Source organism: Pseudophryne corroboree, chromosome 12 (assembly GCF_028390025.1).
Source record: "Pseudophryne corroboree isolate aPseCor3 chromosome 12, aPseCor3.hap2, whole genome shotgun sequence".
In the NCBI taxonomy this organism is placed as follows: Eukaryota; Metazoa; Chordata; class Amphibia; order Anura; family Myobatrachidae; genus Pseudophryne; species Pseudophryne corroboree.
In genome coordinates this window covers 62,710,906-62,730,736 of record NC_086455.1, presented here as the reverse complement: position 1 = coordinate 62,730,736, position 19,831 = coordinate 62,710,906, and the positions used below count along the sequence as shown (strand labels likewise).

Below are 19,831 nucleotides of genomic sequence, written 5' to 3'. Positions count from 1 at the left end.
TTTAGTACTGATCCCAGCCAAAGGCGCCTTAAAATAATATGTTGGGCCAAAAATTGTAAAGTGCTATGGAATATGTAAGCGCTTTATGAATAAATAATATTTAATAATAATAATAATAATAATAATAATAATAAGAATCATAATAAGTGTTATCCTGCAAGCTTTAGCCATTTGTGTTGTCATTTTCTTCGGTATTTTTTTTTTTTCTTTTAAATGCATCACAATCGTCTTTATTCAAACTTATATTTACAGTGGTTTACTAATCCTTTCATTTTGCATATCCAATAAACTGGTGAAAACTTTGCCTGCCCTGTCCTGCCTGTGCCAATCACATGAAGCAGGGACTGTGATGGTGTTGTGCAGTCTCAGTGCTGCCCCCTAGTGGCCAGCAGCGGTAATGCTTCCTCCTACTTCCTCCCCATACATACAGAGCAGCCTGTGTGTGCTGACTCTGCCTTCTCTCTTTCTGCTGCTTTCAACTTCCACGCTTCTCTCCTTTCCCACCAATGAAGCCTCAGAGAACAGAAGAGGACCTGAAGCTATGACAGAGGGTGTGTCCTCGTCCTGAAAGCCTGAATTCGCGTATAACCCTTCCAGCCTGAGAGAGAAGCACAGACCAGGGAGGGACCCAGCTTAGCAAATGGAGATCTGAAAGAGGGGGAGGGAAAAGCAGTCACCAAGAGAGGGAGGGAGACAGTCAAGAAGAGACAGATCACCAGCAAAGAGGGAGAGCAGGAGCTGTCTCCTTGCACTGGACCCCACTCCAGGTCCAGCATCTGCTAATCAGGTCAGTAGTGAAGGTGCCATGTGCAGGGGGCTGGCTGACCTAGTTCAGTGATTCCCTTGCACATCATGCTTCCTGTCTACTCTATGCTGCTCCACTCCCCTGGCATTGCTGGGGTTAAGCTCGGAGGGTGCACCTTGCCCTGCACTTGTGTGTGTGTGTGTGTGTGTGTGTGTGTATGTATGTGTGTGTGTGAGATTTGATACTGTGCTTGATGTGAATAGTGTGGCTTCTACTGGGATATTGCCACCTACATGCATCCAGCTTGCATACATTTTCTCCCAGTGCTGCTAGGTCTGGACCCTTCTCTGATCTTATTCTACTCCTTAACTCACACTCCTGTTGCATGTGTAAAGAAATCTGGGGGGTTAATCAATTTTGAATTTGGTACACTGTCTATCAGAGGTAGGCAACTGTGACTGTTCAAGCCCTTGTAGAACTACAAGTCCCATCAGGCTCTGCCCATGAGATGCTGAGAACTGTGAACCCTGTACTGCCATAGGTTGCGCTATTATATAAGTTCCTAGAAAGGCCTGGCCATAAAGTGAGTACCCCCCCACCTCTTTATTTTGGTCCCTGAATCACTACAATATTGGGGTACCCCCCCCCCCCCCCCCCCCTCCCATGTTTGGAAGTGGACATATTTTATTATATTGCATAGTAGCCAGTTTGTATCTATCTCCCCAATAATTGATGTTACTCAGCTATTCCCCCCCCCCCCTGGCAAAAAAACCCTTTTTAACCTTTTCAGTACTCTCAAGGCTTCTGAAGTTTTGCTCTGCTTTGCCGACAGGTAGCTACGGAACTGGTTTCCTAACACGCTTCTCCATTCACCAGGTGACAGGCGCAGGCCGCATTGATTGGAGGTTCCGGGCTGTCCCCCTGCACTGTTACCTGGGGCCGCTGCTGAGACAGGTGCCAAAAATGCAGACGTTCCTGAAAGGGAAGCGGGTCGGGTATTGGCTGAGTGAAAAAAAGATCAAGAAATTGAACTTCCAGGCCTTTGCTGAATTGTGCAGGTATGTGCAGTAATCTCTTCTGGTACAGACTGGCTGCTGTATTTGTGCAGTATATCTGAAGTGAATGAACACTCAGAACTCCCTGTACTTGAATAGGGGGTCTAAAAATATAAAAAAATAGAGGTTCTAAAAGCCTATTCTTTCATTTATTTGTACCCTGAGTACACCAGGTGCAGGCTTGGAAACTGGCGGTTACCTAATTTACTACTTTACACCAAAATAAGAGCGCACAAAATAAAACACCAATAAAGTTTTCTGCATTAAAAGTCTCTTTTCGGAACACATCTTAGCAAGTTTATAAGGTATACGGTCAGCCTGACATAACAGAATCTTAGATGGGGCATATCTAACCTACAGTATGGCCTGGGGGTAGCACACAGCACTCGCTATGGCCCCCCGAATGTGACAAAAACTTTGAAATGGTTTTATATGATGGTATTATTTATCAAGACCTAATGGTTTCTTGTGTGGCTTATGTAAACCTGTAACTTAACACATACAGCATAATGTCATTAATATAACCATAATTTCCAGCTAATAAGTCTATTTAGGTTGGTTGGTGTGCAACCCTGACTACATATTCCCATTTACAGTAGTATCTGTTATTGTTCATGTAGTGCCACCGTTTTCCCAGCACTATAAAGATATTTGTTGCTCATATCTTATGCAGTCCCATTGGAGCTTGCAGTTTGAATTCCCAAACATGCACTATGGGGGGAATTGCCATTGCCGCGGAGTTTAAAGGCTGTCAGCGGTAGCCCTTCTCGCACCCTTTGCATGGCTGATTCGCACAAAAGTGCTCTCTACCCTATAAGGTAGCAAACACTTTTGTGCAAGTTTCCGTTGCCTGTAAAGTGTGACGGGTGCCGCAGAGATTCGGATGGGCAGTTGAATTTCTCCCTGTGGTCCAATAACATATCAGTATGTAATTTAGATCATGGGAGGATCTAGAGATCCTGGGGTAAATTTACTAAGATGGGAGTTCTATTTAAGATGGGATGTTGCCTATAGCAACCAAACAGATTCTAGGTATTATCTTCTAAAAGGTGCTAGATAAATGAGAAGTAGAATTTGATTGGTAGGCAACATCCCATCTTAAATAGAACTCCCATCTTAGTAAATTTACCCCCCTGTAGGAAGTGTGGAGAATATACAGACCACATAGATTGGGTCCATTTCGGTATTGAACTCCTGACCCCAGTGCCGCGAGGCACCTCTCTGCTGCATGCTTTCTGTAGAGTGTGAGCTCTTTTGGACAGAGCCCACTGCCATTTATATCAGCCTATGCATCACTTTATAACTAACCTGTTGTTGTGCAGTGCTGCATTATACATGGCTGCCAGGTAGGCAAATTGTCTTCATTTAAACTTCAACCAAGGAGGCAACTTTAGTATCAATTACACAATAGTATAATGCTTAAAATACAAGTTATACCAATAGTGGGGACCCTTTATCACACTAAAGGGGGGGTACTGACGGGGGAGATGTATGCTGAGCGATCTTAACACAGACCGCTCAGCACACATCTCTCCCCCTCTCAGCACAGCGCGATGTGCTGAGTGAGGGGACGGACGGGGGTCCGCTCACTTCACATAGCGCTGAAGTAAGCGACCCGCTAGATTGAGCCGGCATGCAGGCCAATCTAGCACCAGCGTCCCCGCGCATCACTGTCGCTGGGGGGCATGCACACGTCAGATCCGTGCTTAAAAATCTAAGCAATCTAGTCAGATTGCTTAGATTTTAAACACGGATCTCTCCGTGTGTACCCTCCTTTAGGGCTCAATCCTAGTAGGTGTGAAGGCGGCGCGGAAGTTCCAGCAACAGCACCGTAACTCGCAGCCCAAAAATAATCAGGTCTGGAGGCGCAGTAAACGTACTTTCTTGTGCTGCGAGCTGATTCGCAGCCAATAGGATTGATCCCTGAGTGTTGCTTGTTAATAGTGAGGAGTGTGAGTCCGTTTACACTGCTGACATGAATACATATCGAGAATTGTTTTGATGTAACAAAAAAAATAAATTCAAATTCAGGTTTCCCATGGTACACGGTAAAACTGGAATGAAGTGAAGGTTTCACGAGACATGTATGATAAACAACATTTGAATAAGCTACAAGCAATAGATAGAGAGCCACAGGGTATCTAACAGGTAAGATTAGGTTAGTGAAGGAAGAGGAAGTAGGGAGTGGATAGAATGTTAATCCTATCACAGAAAATAGGGCAGGAGCTGTTTGCTTGGCAGGGTTGTGTAGATACCCTGTCTGTGTCTGGTTTAAAAAAAAAAAAAAAATTGAAAGCATCAGCCATAACTCCTGTCCTGTCCAGCCGACGTCTTCTTTCTCTCCTCCGGCACAGCCTTCATATAGCCTCATGGATATCTGCCACTTGCCATGGTAACATACAGTAATTCTGCCATTGATTGTGGAGGCTACTGATTTTGCACCCATGAAGCTGTATAAAGTCTGCAGGAGGCCGGAGAAAGGAAGGAGGAGAGCTGACACTGTCTGTAAGGAGTCAGAGTATTTTCGGTGCCATGGCGCAAGAAAATGTCCTCTTTATTAGTGATAAACGGGCCTGCCAAAAATATGAAGAAAAGGACATAATCTTATCACGTTCCTGCTCCCTAGGTGCTTGTTGTGTGACATTGTGATGGGGTTGGGCAGGAAATGCAGTTAGGATCCTGATGGCCACAGTGCCTAATCATTACACTAACCCTAATACTCACTGCTGGGATCTGTTTGCATTGTGACCTTCGGTATTTTCACTGCCGAGATCCTGACTACACCCCATGTGATTGGGGGGGGGCACAAAGCCGGCGCTGGGATCCTGAATGATTGTGTGCTGGCCACCAGGAGAGGTAAGCTGTGGGGAGGGGGAGGTTAGGTTTGGCTTTGAGGGGAGGATTAGGGTAAGGCTGCGGCTCGGGGAGGGGGTTAGGTTTAGGATGCGGGAAGGGGGAGTTAGGTTCAGGTGCCACTGGGGACCGTTGGGGTTAGTCTGCGGGGGAGGGAGGGTAAGGGGGCCATTGAGGGATATACTTGCCTTCCCCTGTTCAGACTATCGGGATGCCGCGGTCGGTATTCTGACCGCCGGCACATTCTACCTAACCCTTCAGATGTTAGATATTGGTTTTGCCTGGGAAAAAGAGGCCGGGACGTCTGTGCGCTAGGGTTACTTCAGGAGAAAACTGCAGTAAGTGTTACAGTACCCAATTCCTAATCAATATAGTACTTTGTGTAAGTTTTATATACAAATAGTCGGTCTGTCTGTGTATGAACAGGTATGGTATATTTTGTTGACATGAGAATGTTGCTGTTGTGGTAATATTGACATACATGTGTCAACACTGACAGTATAGTGGTGATGTACCGGATCAGGGGCTTCAGTGGTTGTCTTCAGTGACAACATGATGATTTCCTAACCCTTAGGTCTCTGCAGAACGTTTGCATTCCACATGTCGACATTCTGCAGATGCTGACATGTTCAGTGTCAACGCTTCAAAAATGTTGGCATCATAGCTGTCAGGTTCTGTGGTTTTCTGGACACCGAGCAGGAGCTGTGGTATGTGTGTAAGGAACTTGGTTTAATAGGGTTTCTCCTCATAAGTGAAGCGGAACGGTTTATTAGTTCCGGCACTTGTACCAGCCAGAGATTGCGCTGTGTTACAGTAATTATTACTAGTAGGGACTGTCCAATATAATAAGACAGGGGACTGCAGAGAGTACCCAGAATAGTGCTGGTATAGAGGGTTTCTGGGAAATACTTGGGGGGAGATGTACTAAGCCTGAAAAGTGATACCAGCCAATCGGCTCCTAACTGCCATGTCACAGGCTGTGTTTGAAAAATGACAGTTAGGAGCCGATTGGCTGGTACTTTATCACAGTGATATTTATCACTTTTCAAGCTTAGTACATCTGGCCCTTGGAGAGATAACACTATGGTTAGGTGGTAAATGCTCAGTCACTGGGTCTGTGTCTATTACGTGATTGGCTGCACCCATGGTTTGATTGACAAATGTCTAGATGGTATTCCTAGATGTTATTATGCTACAATGGTGTATGCGTTCAGCATTCTGGCGGTCAGGATACCGGTAGTCATGTGACAAACGCTGGAATCCCGACACCACTCGGGAATCTGATGCCGGATCACAGACAGCCGACATTCCGAAGGTAAGTATCGGGGTTAGGGTTAGACACCAGGGGGGTGTTTAGCCCTAGCCAACACCCCCGGGGGTTAGTCCTAGCCGCCACCCCCAGAGGTGTAGGGTAAAAATAAGCACCCCCCCAGTTGTTGGGCTCTTCATTATGTGGATGCCCCTGATGGTCATGTGACCGCTGGCATCCTGACCACCGGTATTTCATACAAAACCCTACGATGGTTGTGTGAGGTGTGTAGGCTGTTGTTCTATCATATGTACTGGTGCATGTTCCTAACAAGACTTATCCAGTGGGAGCTTGCAGCGCTGACTGACACCATCCTTACCCAGCTTGGGGAGGGTTGCACTGCCAGTCTCTCTCCTTCTGGCTGTTTGTGTAATGTTGTCTGAGACGGCTGTGGTCTGGGTCATCTCCAGTATTTGTCTGTGTTTTGTGTTTGTTCAAACTGAACCTGCAACAGATAGTGTTCCCATGACATGTTGGTGATCAGGTTTCCAGTCATTCTCCCACATCACGTCTGGATCTCCTATTGCACCCCAGTGGGTGTGAGTTACGCCCTCCGTATCCAGCAGCCGGCGTACAATATTTCTGAGCAGTTTTAGCTTACTTTCATTCCAGCATGTGCTATAGGGGCCATCACTCACAGAATATTTCCGCTTTTCATATTCCCGATCCAGTCAGGTTTTCATTGTCTGTTACAGATTACAGCTGGAGAGGTCTTGTTACCTTACTTATTAACCCCCCCCCCCCTCATGCAATATGTGAAGTTTCTCCTTTAATACTGATGAGATGAGCAGAGTTTTGCTTGTTGTTCAAGAGAGAAACTGGCAAGTGTCTTGCAAGGATGTGAGGAAACTAAAGATAGATAATAAAGATATCTCGTACATGAAATTTCTTTACACAAAAAGCTAAATTTTTATCTGCAATTCAAGTATTATCTTGCAGAGAGACAGACCCACATAGTAAACATGAGATGACCTCCAGTGCCCCAGTCATCTGCACAGAACAGGAGCAGCCATTTTGTATACTGAGAACCAATATCCCATCACTGATAACCTTATTACACTGTTATACTTCCTGGAACTTGTACAAGGGTCCCTGTGCCCCAGTTTTTCTTGGTTGGTCCTCTTGTGCAGGTTTTTTTCCTTTTTGTTTCTTTGAACCGTATTTGAGACCTAAAAGTTAGTGTTAGGTGGATTTTAAGTCCCGAGCAACTTTCGCACAGTTTTTAATTTCAGATTATTAGGAGAACTGCAGCAGTTTGTAATTAAATAGGTTATTAACCACTTTACGTGTGTGCACTTTATTCTCTAGACCAGCAATAGGCATCAGCCGGCCCTCCAAGCCGTCACCTGTGGACTTTCTTTATGGTCAGTATGGATGGTTACATCTTGTAACACTTGCTTAAAAGGGTTCACATGTGTGACTGGTGTACGGTAGGCCAGGTGTCACAATATCGACGCCGGCATCCCGATTTTGAAAATCCCGACTGGATTCCCTCCCCCGTGGCATCTAAATCTAAGCTCACCCCATGTCCTTAACCCTTACCTGCCTGCTGGGATCCCGACAGACGATATCTTAACCGCATCCCGTTTAAAGTGCCTGCCAGTATGTTATTACAGATGGCGGCCTCCTTCTCTGATTAAATGTGTTGTCAAGTTATTATTTAGAATAAGGGTTAGGTGACCACCATACGGCTCCTAAAGTGTATTATTTTTCATAAACTTTCTAATTGTGTTTCAGTTTTTTCATTATCAAAAGTGCAGCAAAGAATATCATGTAGATTTATAATGAAAGGATGATAATGCAAGAGTTTGTCTTGTGATCCTTTATATACACAAGTTGGTTATATACACAGGTTATTGTAGAAGGGCAATTTTTTATTTTATTTTTTTATTATTTTTCGAGGTGAAAACTTTTAGATTTGAATGTTGTTCATAATAGGAATTTCCCTATGCGCTTTCTGTACACTTTGGAAACTTGGACAGCACTTTCTGTATAACATAAACAATGCAGTATTACAGCCTCAACATGAGATATATGGTTTTAGTGTCTAGGATTTACAGCATATTATCCTGCCGGCACCCCTGCTCCTGGCATTTGTCCAAGGTGCGCCTAGGCATCAACTGTATGTGGCTGCTGTATTCCCAAAAGGTGAAATCCCAGCATACTATTCTCTAGATCTAGAAGGTGGATGTTAGATTCCTTATGACTGAATAGAACATTAAGTCCTTCATGTCACCTTAACTAAACTATAATATGCATTGTGATTGTTTTTGTTTTGTTTAATAGCTGCCCCCCCCCCCCCCCCCCCCTTTTGTGTTCAAGTTAACAATAAGGAATGGGATGGCAAGTAGATAAGGGAAATTGAACAACGAAAGGAAGGTGCAATACATTTTAACATCTGTAGGAAAAAAGTCTAAGCATGCACCCCCCACCTGGAAGGGGGGGGGGGAGGGGGTAACCCCCAAAATGAACTTGGTGATATCTAGTATTCTAGTTGGATTACAATGAGAAAACGGGTTTGGTGGGGCCATATTATCTAGTATCAAAAGCAATGTTGGCTTTAGGATCGGTAGGTTGATTGAGTATATGAAATATAATAAATATGAATTTGGGTAGATGGGTAATAATCATCGAGACTAGCCTAGATAGGGAGTGGGGATGGGCAGGAATTGGATAAGGTGCAGAGGTGAGAAAGATTTGAAGAAGGTATCTATATAATAATTGTGTAAGGTCTGTCCCATCTTCAGCATGCATGCATGCCATGGGAGGCTGGGAGATAGGACAGACCTAGCCCTGCAGAAGAGGAGGACTGGCTTGAACAGTGGTAACTATGGAAGTGGGGGGCGGGACAAAGCGGAGTGTAGTATAGGTGAGCCCGGGACGGAGCAATGGGGTGGCTGGACGGATGGGACGAGCAGGCAGCAGTCAGAACAGGGGGGTGCAGCAGCGGAAATATGGCGTCAGGGCGGACTGAGGTGGCATATTTCGAGTCCTTTTACTACTATATGATAATACAGTTAAAGGGATGGATATTTGGGCAGGACATGATGAGTAGGAATGATGGTCCACTGGGCAAGGCCAATAGAGTTGTGAGACTTGGAGAAAGTTGTTCGAAACCCTAAGTACAAGCTGATAATGGGACTGTATGAGTGTGTCAGGTCGAGAAATGTTTGTGGAATTGCTGGGGTGGTCCATGAGAGGTCACAGCAGAGGAAAAGGGATGAAAACCTAGATTGTTAGCATTTTACAGGATGGAGAGTCTGATGTAGGTACAGAAGGGACAACATTAAACATACAGAGTGAAGAAGGGGAGGTATTCTACGTGCACCAGCTCCTGTTCTTCCAGACCTGCAGATGTAGGTGATATGGAGGCCACCCTGTGAAAGCTGCAGGTGAGACCGTGTCTTACCGTGTGAGCCATGTTTCTGCTATTGCCAGGAGGTTGAGGTTATTTGGAGGGAAGAAGTCATGGATGGTTTTAATGCGTCACACACAAAGCAAGGTGTTTATCATTCTCATTTAAAGATCTTGAAAGTGATCTGAGTCTATTATTGGTAAATACAGATGATTTCAAAATCCTGAGTTATATTGTATAGTCTGGCTGATACTAACCACTTGGGCACCTTAGACTAGATCTTTCCCTTACTGTTCATCTCAAATGGTGGAAGAGTCAGGCTCCCACTTGTGTCTATATAGGGTCGGATGGTAAAATAGCAAATAGTAGATAATGGTTTTCTTTTGTCAGGGTGTCCTCCAGTAAGTTAGCATGGAAGAATGGAAACTGGAAGGTATGCTGTATTTGTAGAAAACAGATGAATATACAACTGGCCAAAGTGTACCATTATGCGTTAGATCCATAAAGCACTTGCTTAAGGGTACGGAATGTGAAGAAAATGGGAGTCCTCGGGATTCCTCTTATGTCTGTATAAGCCTTTGTATGACTATATATTTTTTTCAGACTTGTAGTATCATACATCCAGATGGGACCTGTGTCTTTATTACCTGTAGACCAAGTAGAGTGAACACAATGAACGGTTATTTGCTTGGCTAAGAGCTCATTAACCAGTTCCTGTCTGCCTGTCTGCTTGTTGTAGGAAGTACTTCATATTGCATCAAGACATTTATTTATGGTAAAGTGGGTAATTTGAGGGTTATGGCGCTTCAAATTGGAGTTCTGCCTGCTGCTATACACATTGGGTTTATCCTGAAAAGCCCAGAGGGGAAGCTATGGAAAGTTGATTGAGGTGGTATAGTAAGCTTGGCGCTCCCTTTCAACTGGGGACAGAGTGACAAACAGTAATGGGCCCTACACGCTGGCCATTTCCCGCCAAGGTGCCCGACGGCCGATATGGGCGGCGCGGGGGAGGGGGTGTGACGGGGAGAGTGAAGTTTCTTCACTCCCTGACATCACCTGGCCCCATAGCCCTGCATGCTAATATGGACAAGATTGTCCATATCGCTCAGTGTAATTGGTAAGTGTGTAGGGCCTATTAGATATATAAGAGCTGAACTTTCCTTGGATTCTTTTCCTGTCTTCCAGATCCTGTCCTTGGCTGTAATTTTCACATCCGTTTCTCAGTGAAGTCGAGTACATATATGGAATAAATAAAGATACAATGTGTAGTACGTTCCCAATATACAAAGATCACTCGTAGTATTCTTTGGGGTGATTCCCAAAATCTGCAGCGGAATACATTGGGGTGTAGAGATGGATCTTGATCCAGAGGCACCAACAGGTTAAAGCTTTAGACTGTCCCAGAATGCATTGCGGGGCCTCCTCTATAACTCTGCCTCCCAGAACTGTGAGCTCCGTTTTAGAGTTGGTGCCTGCATGAAGTAGGTCACTTAACAGGGGGGCTGCGCTAGGCAGCCCTGAAAAAGCTTTGAATGATGGTCTCGGTAATATGTGCCATATATCTCTCTGTCAGTCCGCAGCTCCTGTAACCAATCAGGAGTCACCTTGGGCGGCGTTCTCTACTATGCTAAATACACCTGTGACACGCCTTACGCCCCCTATGGGACCTCCTGTGCCATTGCAGCCACATATTGTCCCTGTGGTAAATCCGTCCTGGGCGGATACTCTGTCTACCCAGATACAACAATTGAATCAATCGTTGGTTAGACATAAAATTACTCCACGTCCCTCTGGGGTCAAGGGGTCATCTAAGTGGGCCGCTTCCTCCTCGCAATCCACTAATATCTCAGATGATCCTTCTTATGAGGATGGGGAGTATACTGATCCGTCAGACACTGATTCAGTTGCATCTGACGAGGACCCTACAACTCGGGTTGATGTCCCTGACCTAGTGGAGGCTATTAAACTGATTCTACAAATCGATGATGATGTAGATCCCACTACTGGGTCTAAGAAACCTGATAAGTTTAAATGTCAGAAGGTAGCTAAAGTAGTCTTACCGCATTCTGACTATTTAGTAGACATACATCAGGAATGTCTTCTCCAGGAAAGAAATTCTCCCTGTCTAAAAAGATGCTAGCTCGTTATCCTCTCACTGCTGAGTTGTGTAACAAGTGGGAAAATTCACAGCTGGTGGATTCCCATGTCACCCGTCTGGTGGTGTCATCTACTCTGCCTGTCACCACTGTCACCTCACTGAAGGTTCCGACAGATAAGCGTGTGGAGGGATGCCTGAAGTCTATTTACTCCCTTACAGGTGCTGTACATAGACCCACTATAGCAGCCTCCTGTGCCACAAAAGGAATTGAAGCATGGGTTCAGGCAACAGAGGATGAGCTGCCTCAGGATAGATCTGACACTGCCAGACAATATTTGTCTTATATTACCACCGCCTCCCATTATATTCAGGAGGCGCCCTCTGAGGCATGTGTAATGGCTGCCAAGGCGTTGACTATGTCCATCCTGGCTCGCTGAATTCTGTGGTTGAGGTCATGGAAGGTGGACTTGGACTCCAAAAAGACCTTAGAGGTACTCCCTTTTAAGGGAGACATCCTATTTGGGGAAGATCTGAATAAGATAGTGACTGACTTAGTGGCTGCTAAGACTGCATTTCTCCCGAATACTAATCCTTCTGCACAGAAGGCAAAGAGTACCACTTTTTCGTTCCTTTTGACCTCAAGGGAAAGCAAAAGGTCAGACATACCCAAGACAAGCTCGTGCTCCCAAAACCACTAAGCCCAAAACAAAACAATCCTGGGCTGCCCGTCAGCCTGCTTCCAAACAAGACAAGCCTGCTGCATGATGGGGCGGGCCTCCGCCTTGGGGATCCCAGGGTGGGAAGCCAATTTCTGCAGTTCACCCAGGTCCGGTTAAAGACCACTTCAGACGCATGGGTGCGAGAAGTTGTCTCTCACGGGTACGCAGTCTCTTTCAAGAGACGTCCCCCTCGCCAGTTCTGCACGACTGTTATTCCTTCGGACCCGTTGAAAGCGGAAGCTCTACACCTGGTTGTGCGTTTTCTCCTGGATACAGGAGTGGTAGTGCCGGTACCCCTGTCCCAGAGAGGCGGAGGATACTACTTGACCTTGTTTCTGGTACCGAAACCCAATGGGTCTTTCCGGCCTATACTCCACCTCAAATCAAATTTGTGAGAGTGTCCAAGTTCCGTATAGAAATGCTGAGCTCGATTGTACTGGCCATGGAACCCAGAGATTATATGATATCCCTGGATATACAAGATTCTTATCTGCATAGACCTATTGCCATTTCTCTAACGTCCTAGTGGATGCTGGGACTCCGTCAGGACCATGGGGAATAGCGGGCTCCGCAGGAGACAGGGCACATCTAAATAAAGCTTTTAGGATCACATGGTGCGTACTGGCTCCTCCCCCTATGACCCTCCTCCAAGCCTCAGTTAGGTTTTTGTGCCCGTCCGAGAAGGGTGCAATCTAGGTGGCTCTCCTAAAGAGCTGCTTAGAAAAAGTTTTTTTAGGTTTAAATCTCAGTGAATCCTGCTGGCAACAGGATCACTGCATCGAGGGACTTAGGGGAGAGATTTCCAACTCACCTGCGTGCAGGATGGATTGGAGTCTTAGGCTACTGGACACTTAGCTCCAGAGGGAGTCGGAACACAGGTCCTCCTGGGGTTCGTCCCGGAGCCGCGCCGCCGATCCCCCTTACAGACGCTGAAGACGGAGGTCCGGAAAGCAGGCGGCAGAAGACTCCTCAGTCTTCATGAAGGTAGCGCACAGCACTGCAGCTGTGCGCCATTGTTGCTACACGTCTCACTGATTCAGTCACGGAGGGTGCAGGGCGCTGCTGGGGGCGCCCTGGGCAGCAATATTAAATATCAAAATAAATACATCACATATAGCCATTAAGGCTATATGTATGTATTTAACCCAGGCCAGTTTTCTTAAAACCCGGGAGAAAAACCAGCCGAAAAAGGGGCGGAGCTTATTCTCCTCAGCACTCAGCGCCATTTTCCTGCTCAGCTCCGCTGGTGAGGAAGGCTCCCAGGACTCTCCCCTGCACTGCACTACAGAAACAGGGTAACAAAGAGAAGGGGGGCATAATTTGGCGATATTGATATATTAAAAGCGCTTATATCAAAAACACCTTCTAGGGTTGTTTATATACATTTATAGCGTTTTTGGTGTGTGCTGGCAAACTCTCCCTCTGTCTCCCCAAAGGGCTAAGAGGGTCCTGTCTTCGATTAGAGCATTCCCTGTGTGGCTGCTGTGTGTCGGTACGTGTGTGTCGACATGTATGAGGACGATGTTGGTGTGGAGGCAGAGCAATTGCCGGTAATGGTGATGTCACCCCCTAGGGAGTCGACACCGGAATGGATGGCTTTAGTTATGGAATTACGTGATAATGTTAGCACATTACAAAAGTCAGTTGACGAAATGAGACGGCCGGAAAACCAGTTAGTACCGGCTCAGGCGTCTCAGACACCGTCAGGGGCTGTAAAACGTCCCTTACCTCAGTCAGTCGACACGGGTACCGACACAGATGAATCTAGTGTCGACGGTGAAGAAACAAACGTATTTTCCAATAGGGCCACACGTTATATGATCACGGCAATGAAGGAGGCTTTGCAGATCTCTGATACTGCTGGTACCTCAAAAAGGGGTATTATGTGGGGGGTGAAAAAACTACCTGTAGCTTTTCCAGAATCAGAGGAATTGAATGACGTGTGTGACGAAGCGTGGGTTAACCCAGATAGAAAACTGCTAATTTCCAAGAAGTTATTGGCATTATACCCTTTCCCACCAGAGGTTAGGGCGCGCTGGGAAACACCCCCTAGGGTGGATAAGGCGCTCACACGTTTATCAAAGCAAGTGGCGTTGCCGTCTCCTGACACGGCCGCCCTCAAGGATCCAGCAGATAGGAGGCTGGAAACTACACTGAAGAGTATATACACACATACTGGTGTTATACTGCGACCGGCAATAGCCTCAGCCTGGATGTGCAGTGCTGGGGTAGTGTGGTTGGATTCTCTGACTGAAAATATTGATACCCTGGATAGGGACAGTATTTTATTGACTCTAGAGCAATTAAAGGATGCTTTTCTTTATATGCGAGATGCTCAGAGAGATATTTGTACTCTAGCATCAAGAGTAAGCGCGATGTCCATATCTGCCAGAAGACGTTTATGGACGCGACAGTGGTCAGGTGATGCGGATTCCAAAAGGCATATGGAAGTATTGCCATATAAAGGAGAGGAATTATTTGGGGTCGGTCTTTCGGACCTGGTGGCCACGGCAACTGCCGGCAAATCCACTTTTTTACCTCAGACCCCCTCCCAACAGAAAAAGACACCGTCTTTTCAGCCGCAGTCCTTTCGCTCCTATAAAAACAAGCGACCAAAAGGACAGTCTTATCTGCCGCGAGGCAGAGGAAAGGGTAAGAGAGGGCAGCAAGCAGCCCCTGCCCAGGACCAGAAGCCCGCCCCGGGTTCTACAAAGCCATCAGCATGACGCTGGGGCTTTACAAGCGGACTCAGGAGCGGTGGGGGGTCGACTCAAGATTTTCAGCAATCAGTGGGCTCGCTCACAAGTGGACCCGTGGATCCTGCAGATAATATCTCAGGGTTACATGTTGGAGTTCGAAAGGTCTCCCCCTCGCCGGTTCCTAAAGTCTGCTTTACCAACGTCTCCCTCAGAAAGGACGTCGGTTTTGGAAGCCATTCACAAGCTGTATTCTCAGCAGGTGATAGTCAAGGTACCCCTCCTACAACAGGGGAAGGGGTATTATTCCACACTATTTGTGGTACCGAAGCCGGACGGTTCGGTAAGACCTATTCTAAACCTGAAATCCTTGAACCTGTACATACAGAAATTCAAGTTCAAGATGGAGTCACTCAGAGCAGTGATAGCGAATCTGGAAGAAGGGGACTTCATGGTGTCCCTGGACATAAAAGATGCTTATCTGCATGTCCCAATTTACCCCTCACACCAAGGGTATCTCAGGTTCGTGATACAAGACTGTCATTATCAGTTTCAAACGCTGCCGTTTGGTTTGTCCACGGCCCCTCGGGTCTTTACCAAGGTAATGACCGAAATGATGGTTCTTCTACGAAGAAAAGGCGTATTAATTATCCCTTACTTGGACGATCTCCTGATAAGGGCAAAGTCCAGAGAACAGCTGGAAGTCGGTGTAGCACTAACCCAGGTAGTGCTTCAGCAACACGGGTGGATTCTGAATCTTCCAAAATCTCAATTGACCCCGACAACTCGTCTGCTGTTCCTGGGAATGATTCTGGACACGGTTCAGAAAAAGGTGTTTCTCCCGGAGGAGAAAGCAAGGGAGTTATCCGAACTTGTCAGGAACCTCCTAAAACCAGGAACTGTGTCAGTACATCAATGCACAAGAGTCCTGGGGAAGATGGTGGCTTCTTACGAAGCGATTCCATTCGGCAGATTCCATGCACGGACATTTCAGTGGGATCTGCTGGACAAATGGTCCGGATCGCATCTGCACATGCATCAGCGGATAACACTGTCACCAAGAACAAGGTTGTCTCTCCTGTGGTGGTTGCAGAGTGCCCATCTGTTAGAGGGCCGCAGATTCGGCATACAGGACTGGGTCCTGGTGACTACGGATGCCAGCCTACGAGGCTGGGGAGCAGTCACACAGGGAAGAAACTTCCAGGGCGTGTGGTCAAACCTGGAGACGTTCCTTCACATAAATATACTGGAGCTAAGAGCGATCTACAATGCTCTAAGCCTGGCAAAATCGCTGCTTCAGGGTCAGCCGGTGTTGATCCAGTCGGACAACATCACGGCAGTCGCCCACGTAAACCGACAAGGCGGCACGAGAAGCAGAAGAGCAATGACAGAAGCTGCAAGGATTCTGCGCTGGGCGGAGAATCATGTCATAGCACTGTCAGCAGTGTTCATCTCGGGAGTGGACAACTGGGAAGCAGACTTCCTCAGCAGACACGACCTTCACCCGGGAGAGTGGAGACTTCATCCAGAAGTCTTCCACATGATTGTGAACCGTTGGGAAAAACCAAAGGTGGACATGATGGCGTCTCGCCTCAACAAAAAATTGGACAGATATTGCGCCAGGTCAAGAGACCCTCAGGCAATAGCTGTGGACGCTCTGGTAACACCGTGGGTGTACCAGTCAGTGTATGTGTTCCCTCCTCTGCCTCTCATACCAAAGGTACTGAGAATTATACGGAAAAGAGGAGTAAGAACAATACTGGTGGCTCCGGACTGGCCAAGAAGAACTTGGTATCCGGAACTTCAAGAGATGCTCACGGAGGATCCGTGGCCTCTACCTCTAAGAAGGGATCTGCTTCAGCAGGGACCTTGTATGTTCCAAGACTTACCGCGTCTGCGTTTGACGGCATGGCGGTTGAACGCCGGATTCTAAAAGAAAAGGGCATTCCAGAGGAAGTTATTCCTACCTTGATTAAGGCTAGAAAGGAAGTGACTGTACAACATTATCACCGCATTTGGCGGAAATATGTTGCGTGGTGTGAGGCCAAGAAGGCTCCAACGGAAGAATTTCAATTGGGTCGATTCTTACATTTCCTGCAAGCAGGATTGTCTATGGGCCTAAAATTGGGGTCCATTAAAGTTCAAATTTCGGCCTTATCAATCTTCTTCCAGAAGGAATTGGCATCCGTGCCTGAAGTACAAACTTTTGTCAAAGGTGTACTACATATACAACCCCCAATAGTGCCTCCAGTGGCACCGTGGGATTTGAACGTAGTTTTGAATTTTCTCAAATCTCATTGGTTTGAGCCTCTAAAATCGGTAGATTTAAAATACCTTACATGGAAGGTAACCATGCTATGGGCCCTGGCTTCAGCCAGGAGAGTTTCAGAGTTGGCGGCTTTATCATACAAAAGCCCATATCTGATTTTCCATTCGGACAGGGCAGAACTGCGGACACGTCCTCATTTTCTCCCTAAGGTGGTTTCGGCTTTTCACTTGAACCAGCCTATTGTGGTGCCTGCGGCTACTAGCGACTTGGAGGACTCCAAGTTACTGGACGTTGTCAGAGCATTAAAAATATATATTTCAAGGACAGCTGGAGTCAGAAAATCTGACTCGTTGTTTATATTGTATGCACCCAACAAGATGGGTGCTCCTGCGTCTAAACAGACGATTGCACGTTGGATCTGTAGCACAATCCAACTTGCACATTCTGTGGCAGGCCTGCCACAGCCTAAATCTGTAAAGGCCCACTCCACAAGGAAGGTGGGCTCATCTTGGGCGGCTGCCCGAGGGGTCTCGGCATTACAACTTTGCCGAGCAGCTACGTGGTCAGGGGAGAACACGTTTGTAAAATTTTACAAATTTGATACTCTGGCTAAGGAGGACCTGGAGTTCTCTCATTCGGTGCTGCAGAGTCATCCGCACTCTCCCGCCCGTTTGGGAGCTTTGGTATAATCCCCATGGTCCTGACGGAGTCCCAGCATCCACTAGGACGTTAGAGAAAATAAGAATTTACTTACCGATAATTCTATTTCTCATAGTCCGTAGTGGATGCTGGGCGCCCATCCCAAGTGCGGATTGTCTGCAATACTTGTACATAGTTATTGTTACAAAGATCGGGTTATTACTATTGTTGTGAGCCATCTTTTCAGAGGCTACTTCGTTTTTTGTTATCATACTGTTAACTGGGTTCAGATCACAAGTTGTACGGTGTGATTGGTGTGGCTGGTATGAGTCTTACCCGGGATTCAAGATCCTTCCTTATTGTGTACGCTCGTCCGGGCACAGTACCTAACTGAGGCTTGGAGGAGGGTCATAGGGGGAGGAGCCAGTACGCACCATGTGATCCTAAAAGCTTTATTTAGATGTGCCCTGTCTCCTGCGGAGCCCGCTATTCCCCATGGTCCTGACGGAGTCCCAGCATCCACTACGGACTATGAGAAATAGAATTATCGGTAAGTAAATTCTTATTATCGCATCAGCAATATTTTCGGTTTGCTATTGGCAACCTTCATTATCGGTTCCAGGCTCTGCCGTTTGGACTGGCCACGGCTCCTCATATCTTCACCAAGGTTATGGCCGTGATGACGGCTCATCTGCATCGTCGGGGAATCGGGATCCTGCCGTATCTGGACAACTTGCTGATCCTGGCGAACTTCCAAGATGTCCTCCTCAGTAATCTGCAGCTGACGGTACGCTTTCTACAAGCCTACGGTTGGCTCGTCGACTGGAAGAAGTCCTCGCTGGTCCCTGCTCGGAGCATGGTGCACCTGGGAGCACTGCTGGACACATACAGCCAAAGACTGTTTCTGTCTCCAGAGAAAGTCCTGAAACTTCAGGACAGGATTGATACTTCCTCTCTCGCCCGAGAGTGTCGATACACTCGGTGATGCAAGTACTAGGCCTCATGGTGTCGGCTTTCAACATGGTAGAGTACGCTCAATCTCATTCCCGTCCTCTACAGCGGTTAATCCTTTCCAAGTGGGATGGCCAGCCTCATCGGCCGTGAAAATTACAGCCAAGGACAGGATCTGGAAGACAGGAAAAGAATCCAAAGTTCAGCTTTTATATATCTGTCTGTCACTCTTTCCCCAGCTGAAACGGAGTGCCAAGCTTCCTATACCACCTCTATCAACTTTCCTATTTATTTATTTATTTATTTATTTATTTATATATTGCACATATATAGCCAATTAACCTACCAGTATGTATTAGATTGTGGGAGGAAGGCTGAGAGCCCCAAGGAAACCCACGCAAGCATGGTGAGGACATACGATATCTACATAGTTATGACCTCGGTGCTAATGGAACCCAAGACCTTAGTGCTGTGAGGCAGCTTGGCAGTCAGTGCATCATGTGAATCCTGCAGGTGCGGATCCTGGGTAAGAAGGTTTTTCTGTGGTGTTTTTTTTTTATTTTTTAATCGTTACTTTCTATGTATATATGTGTGTTTTTTATCATGTAATTTAGATCTACAGTAGATGGATTTCTGGAGTAATGAGAGTGAGATGCTGAAACAATGCCAAAGATTCAGCAAATCAATCTAATTGTATACATGGAGAAAAGTTGCAGCTGAAGCGGGGTAATAGCATTCTATCTGAAAAGCAGGCTTTGGGTTGCACGCTGTCCGTGAGTCAGTAGCTGCTAGAAAACGAATGCCACCACCTCTTTTAAGTAATTAGCATAATAAGAGGCAGGAGCACAGACGGTGTAATGGTTAGCATTACTGCCTCACAGCGCTGAGGTCATGGGTTCCATTCCCACCATGGCCCTAACTGTGTGGAGTTTGTATATTCTCCCCGTGCTTGCGTGGGTTTCCTCCGGGTACTCCAGTTTTCTCCCACAGTCCAATAATATACAGGTAGGTTAATTGTCTCCCTACAAATTAACCTTAGGAATGTGTGTGCGTGTACATGTGGAAGGGAATATAGATTGTAAGCTCCACTGGGGCAGGGACTGATGTGAATGGCCAAATACTCTTTGTAAAGCGCTGCGGAA

At 46.5% G+C, this 19,831-nt stretch overlaps 1 protein-coding gene across 4 annotated transcripts in view; it reads left to right on the top strand.

Moving 5' to 3' along the window:
- Positions 1-373: 373 nt before the first annotated feature.
- ITPK1 (inositol-tetrakisphosphate 1-kinase) overlaps positions 374-19,831 on the top strand; it is a 263,064-nt gene continuing 243,606 nt past the window's right edge. The window contains exons 1-2 of one of the 4 annotated variants that reach the window (XM_063947570.1): positions 374-787; positions 1,622-1,803. In XM_063947570.1, coding sequence (XP_063803640.1) covers positions 1,709-1,803 — 95 coding nt within the window. In that variant the 5' untranslated portion in view covers positions 374-787; positions 1,622-1,708. Of the gene's footprint in view, positions 788-979; positions 1,079-1,164; positions 1,329-1,577; positions 1,804-19,831 lie in introns of those variants that run through there. The other 3 variants (XM_063947571.1, XM_063947572.1, XM_063947573.1) reach the window with 3 other exon arrangements.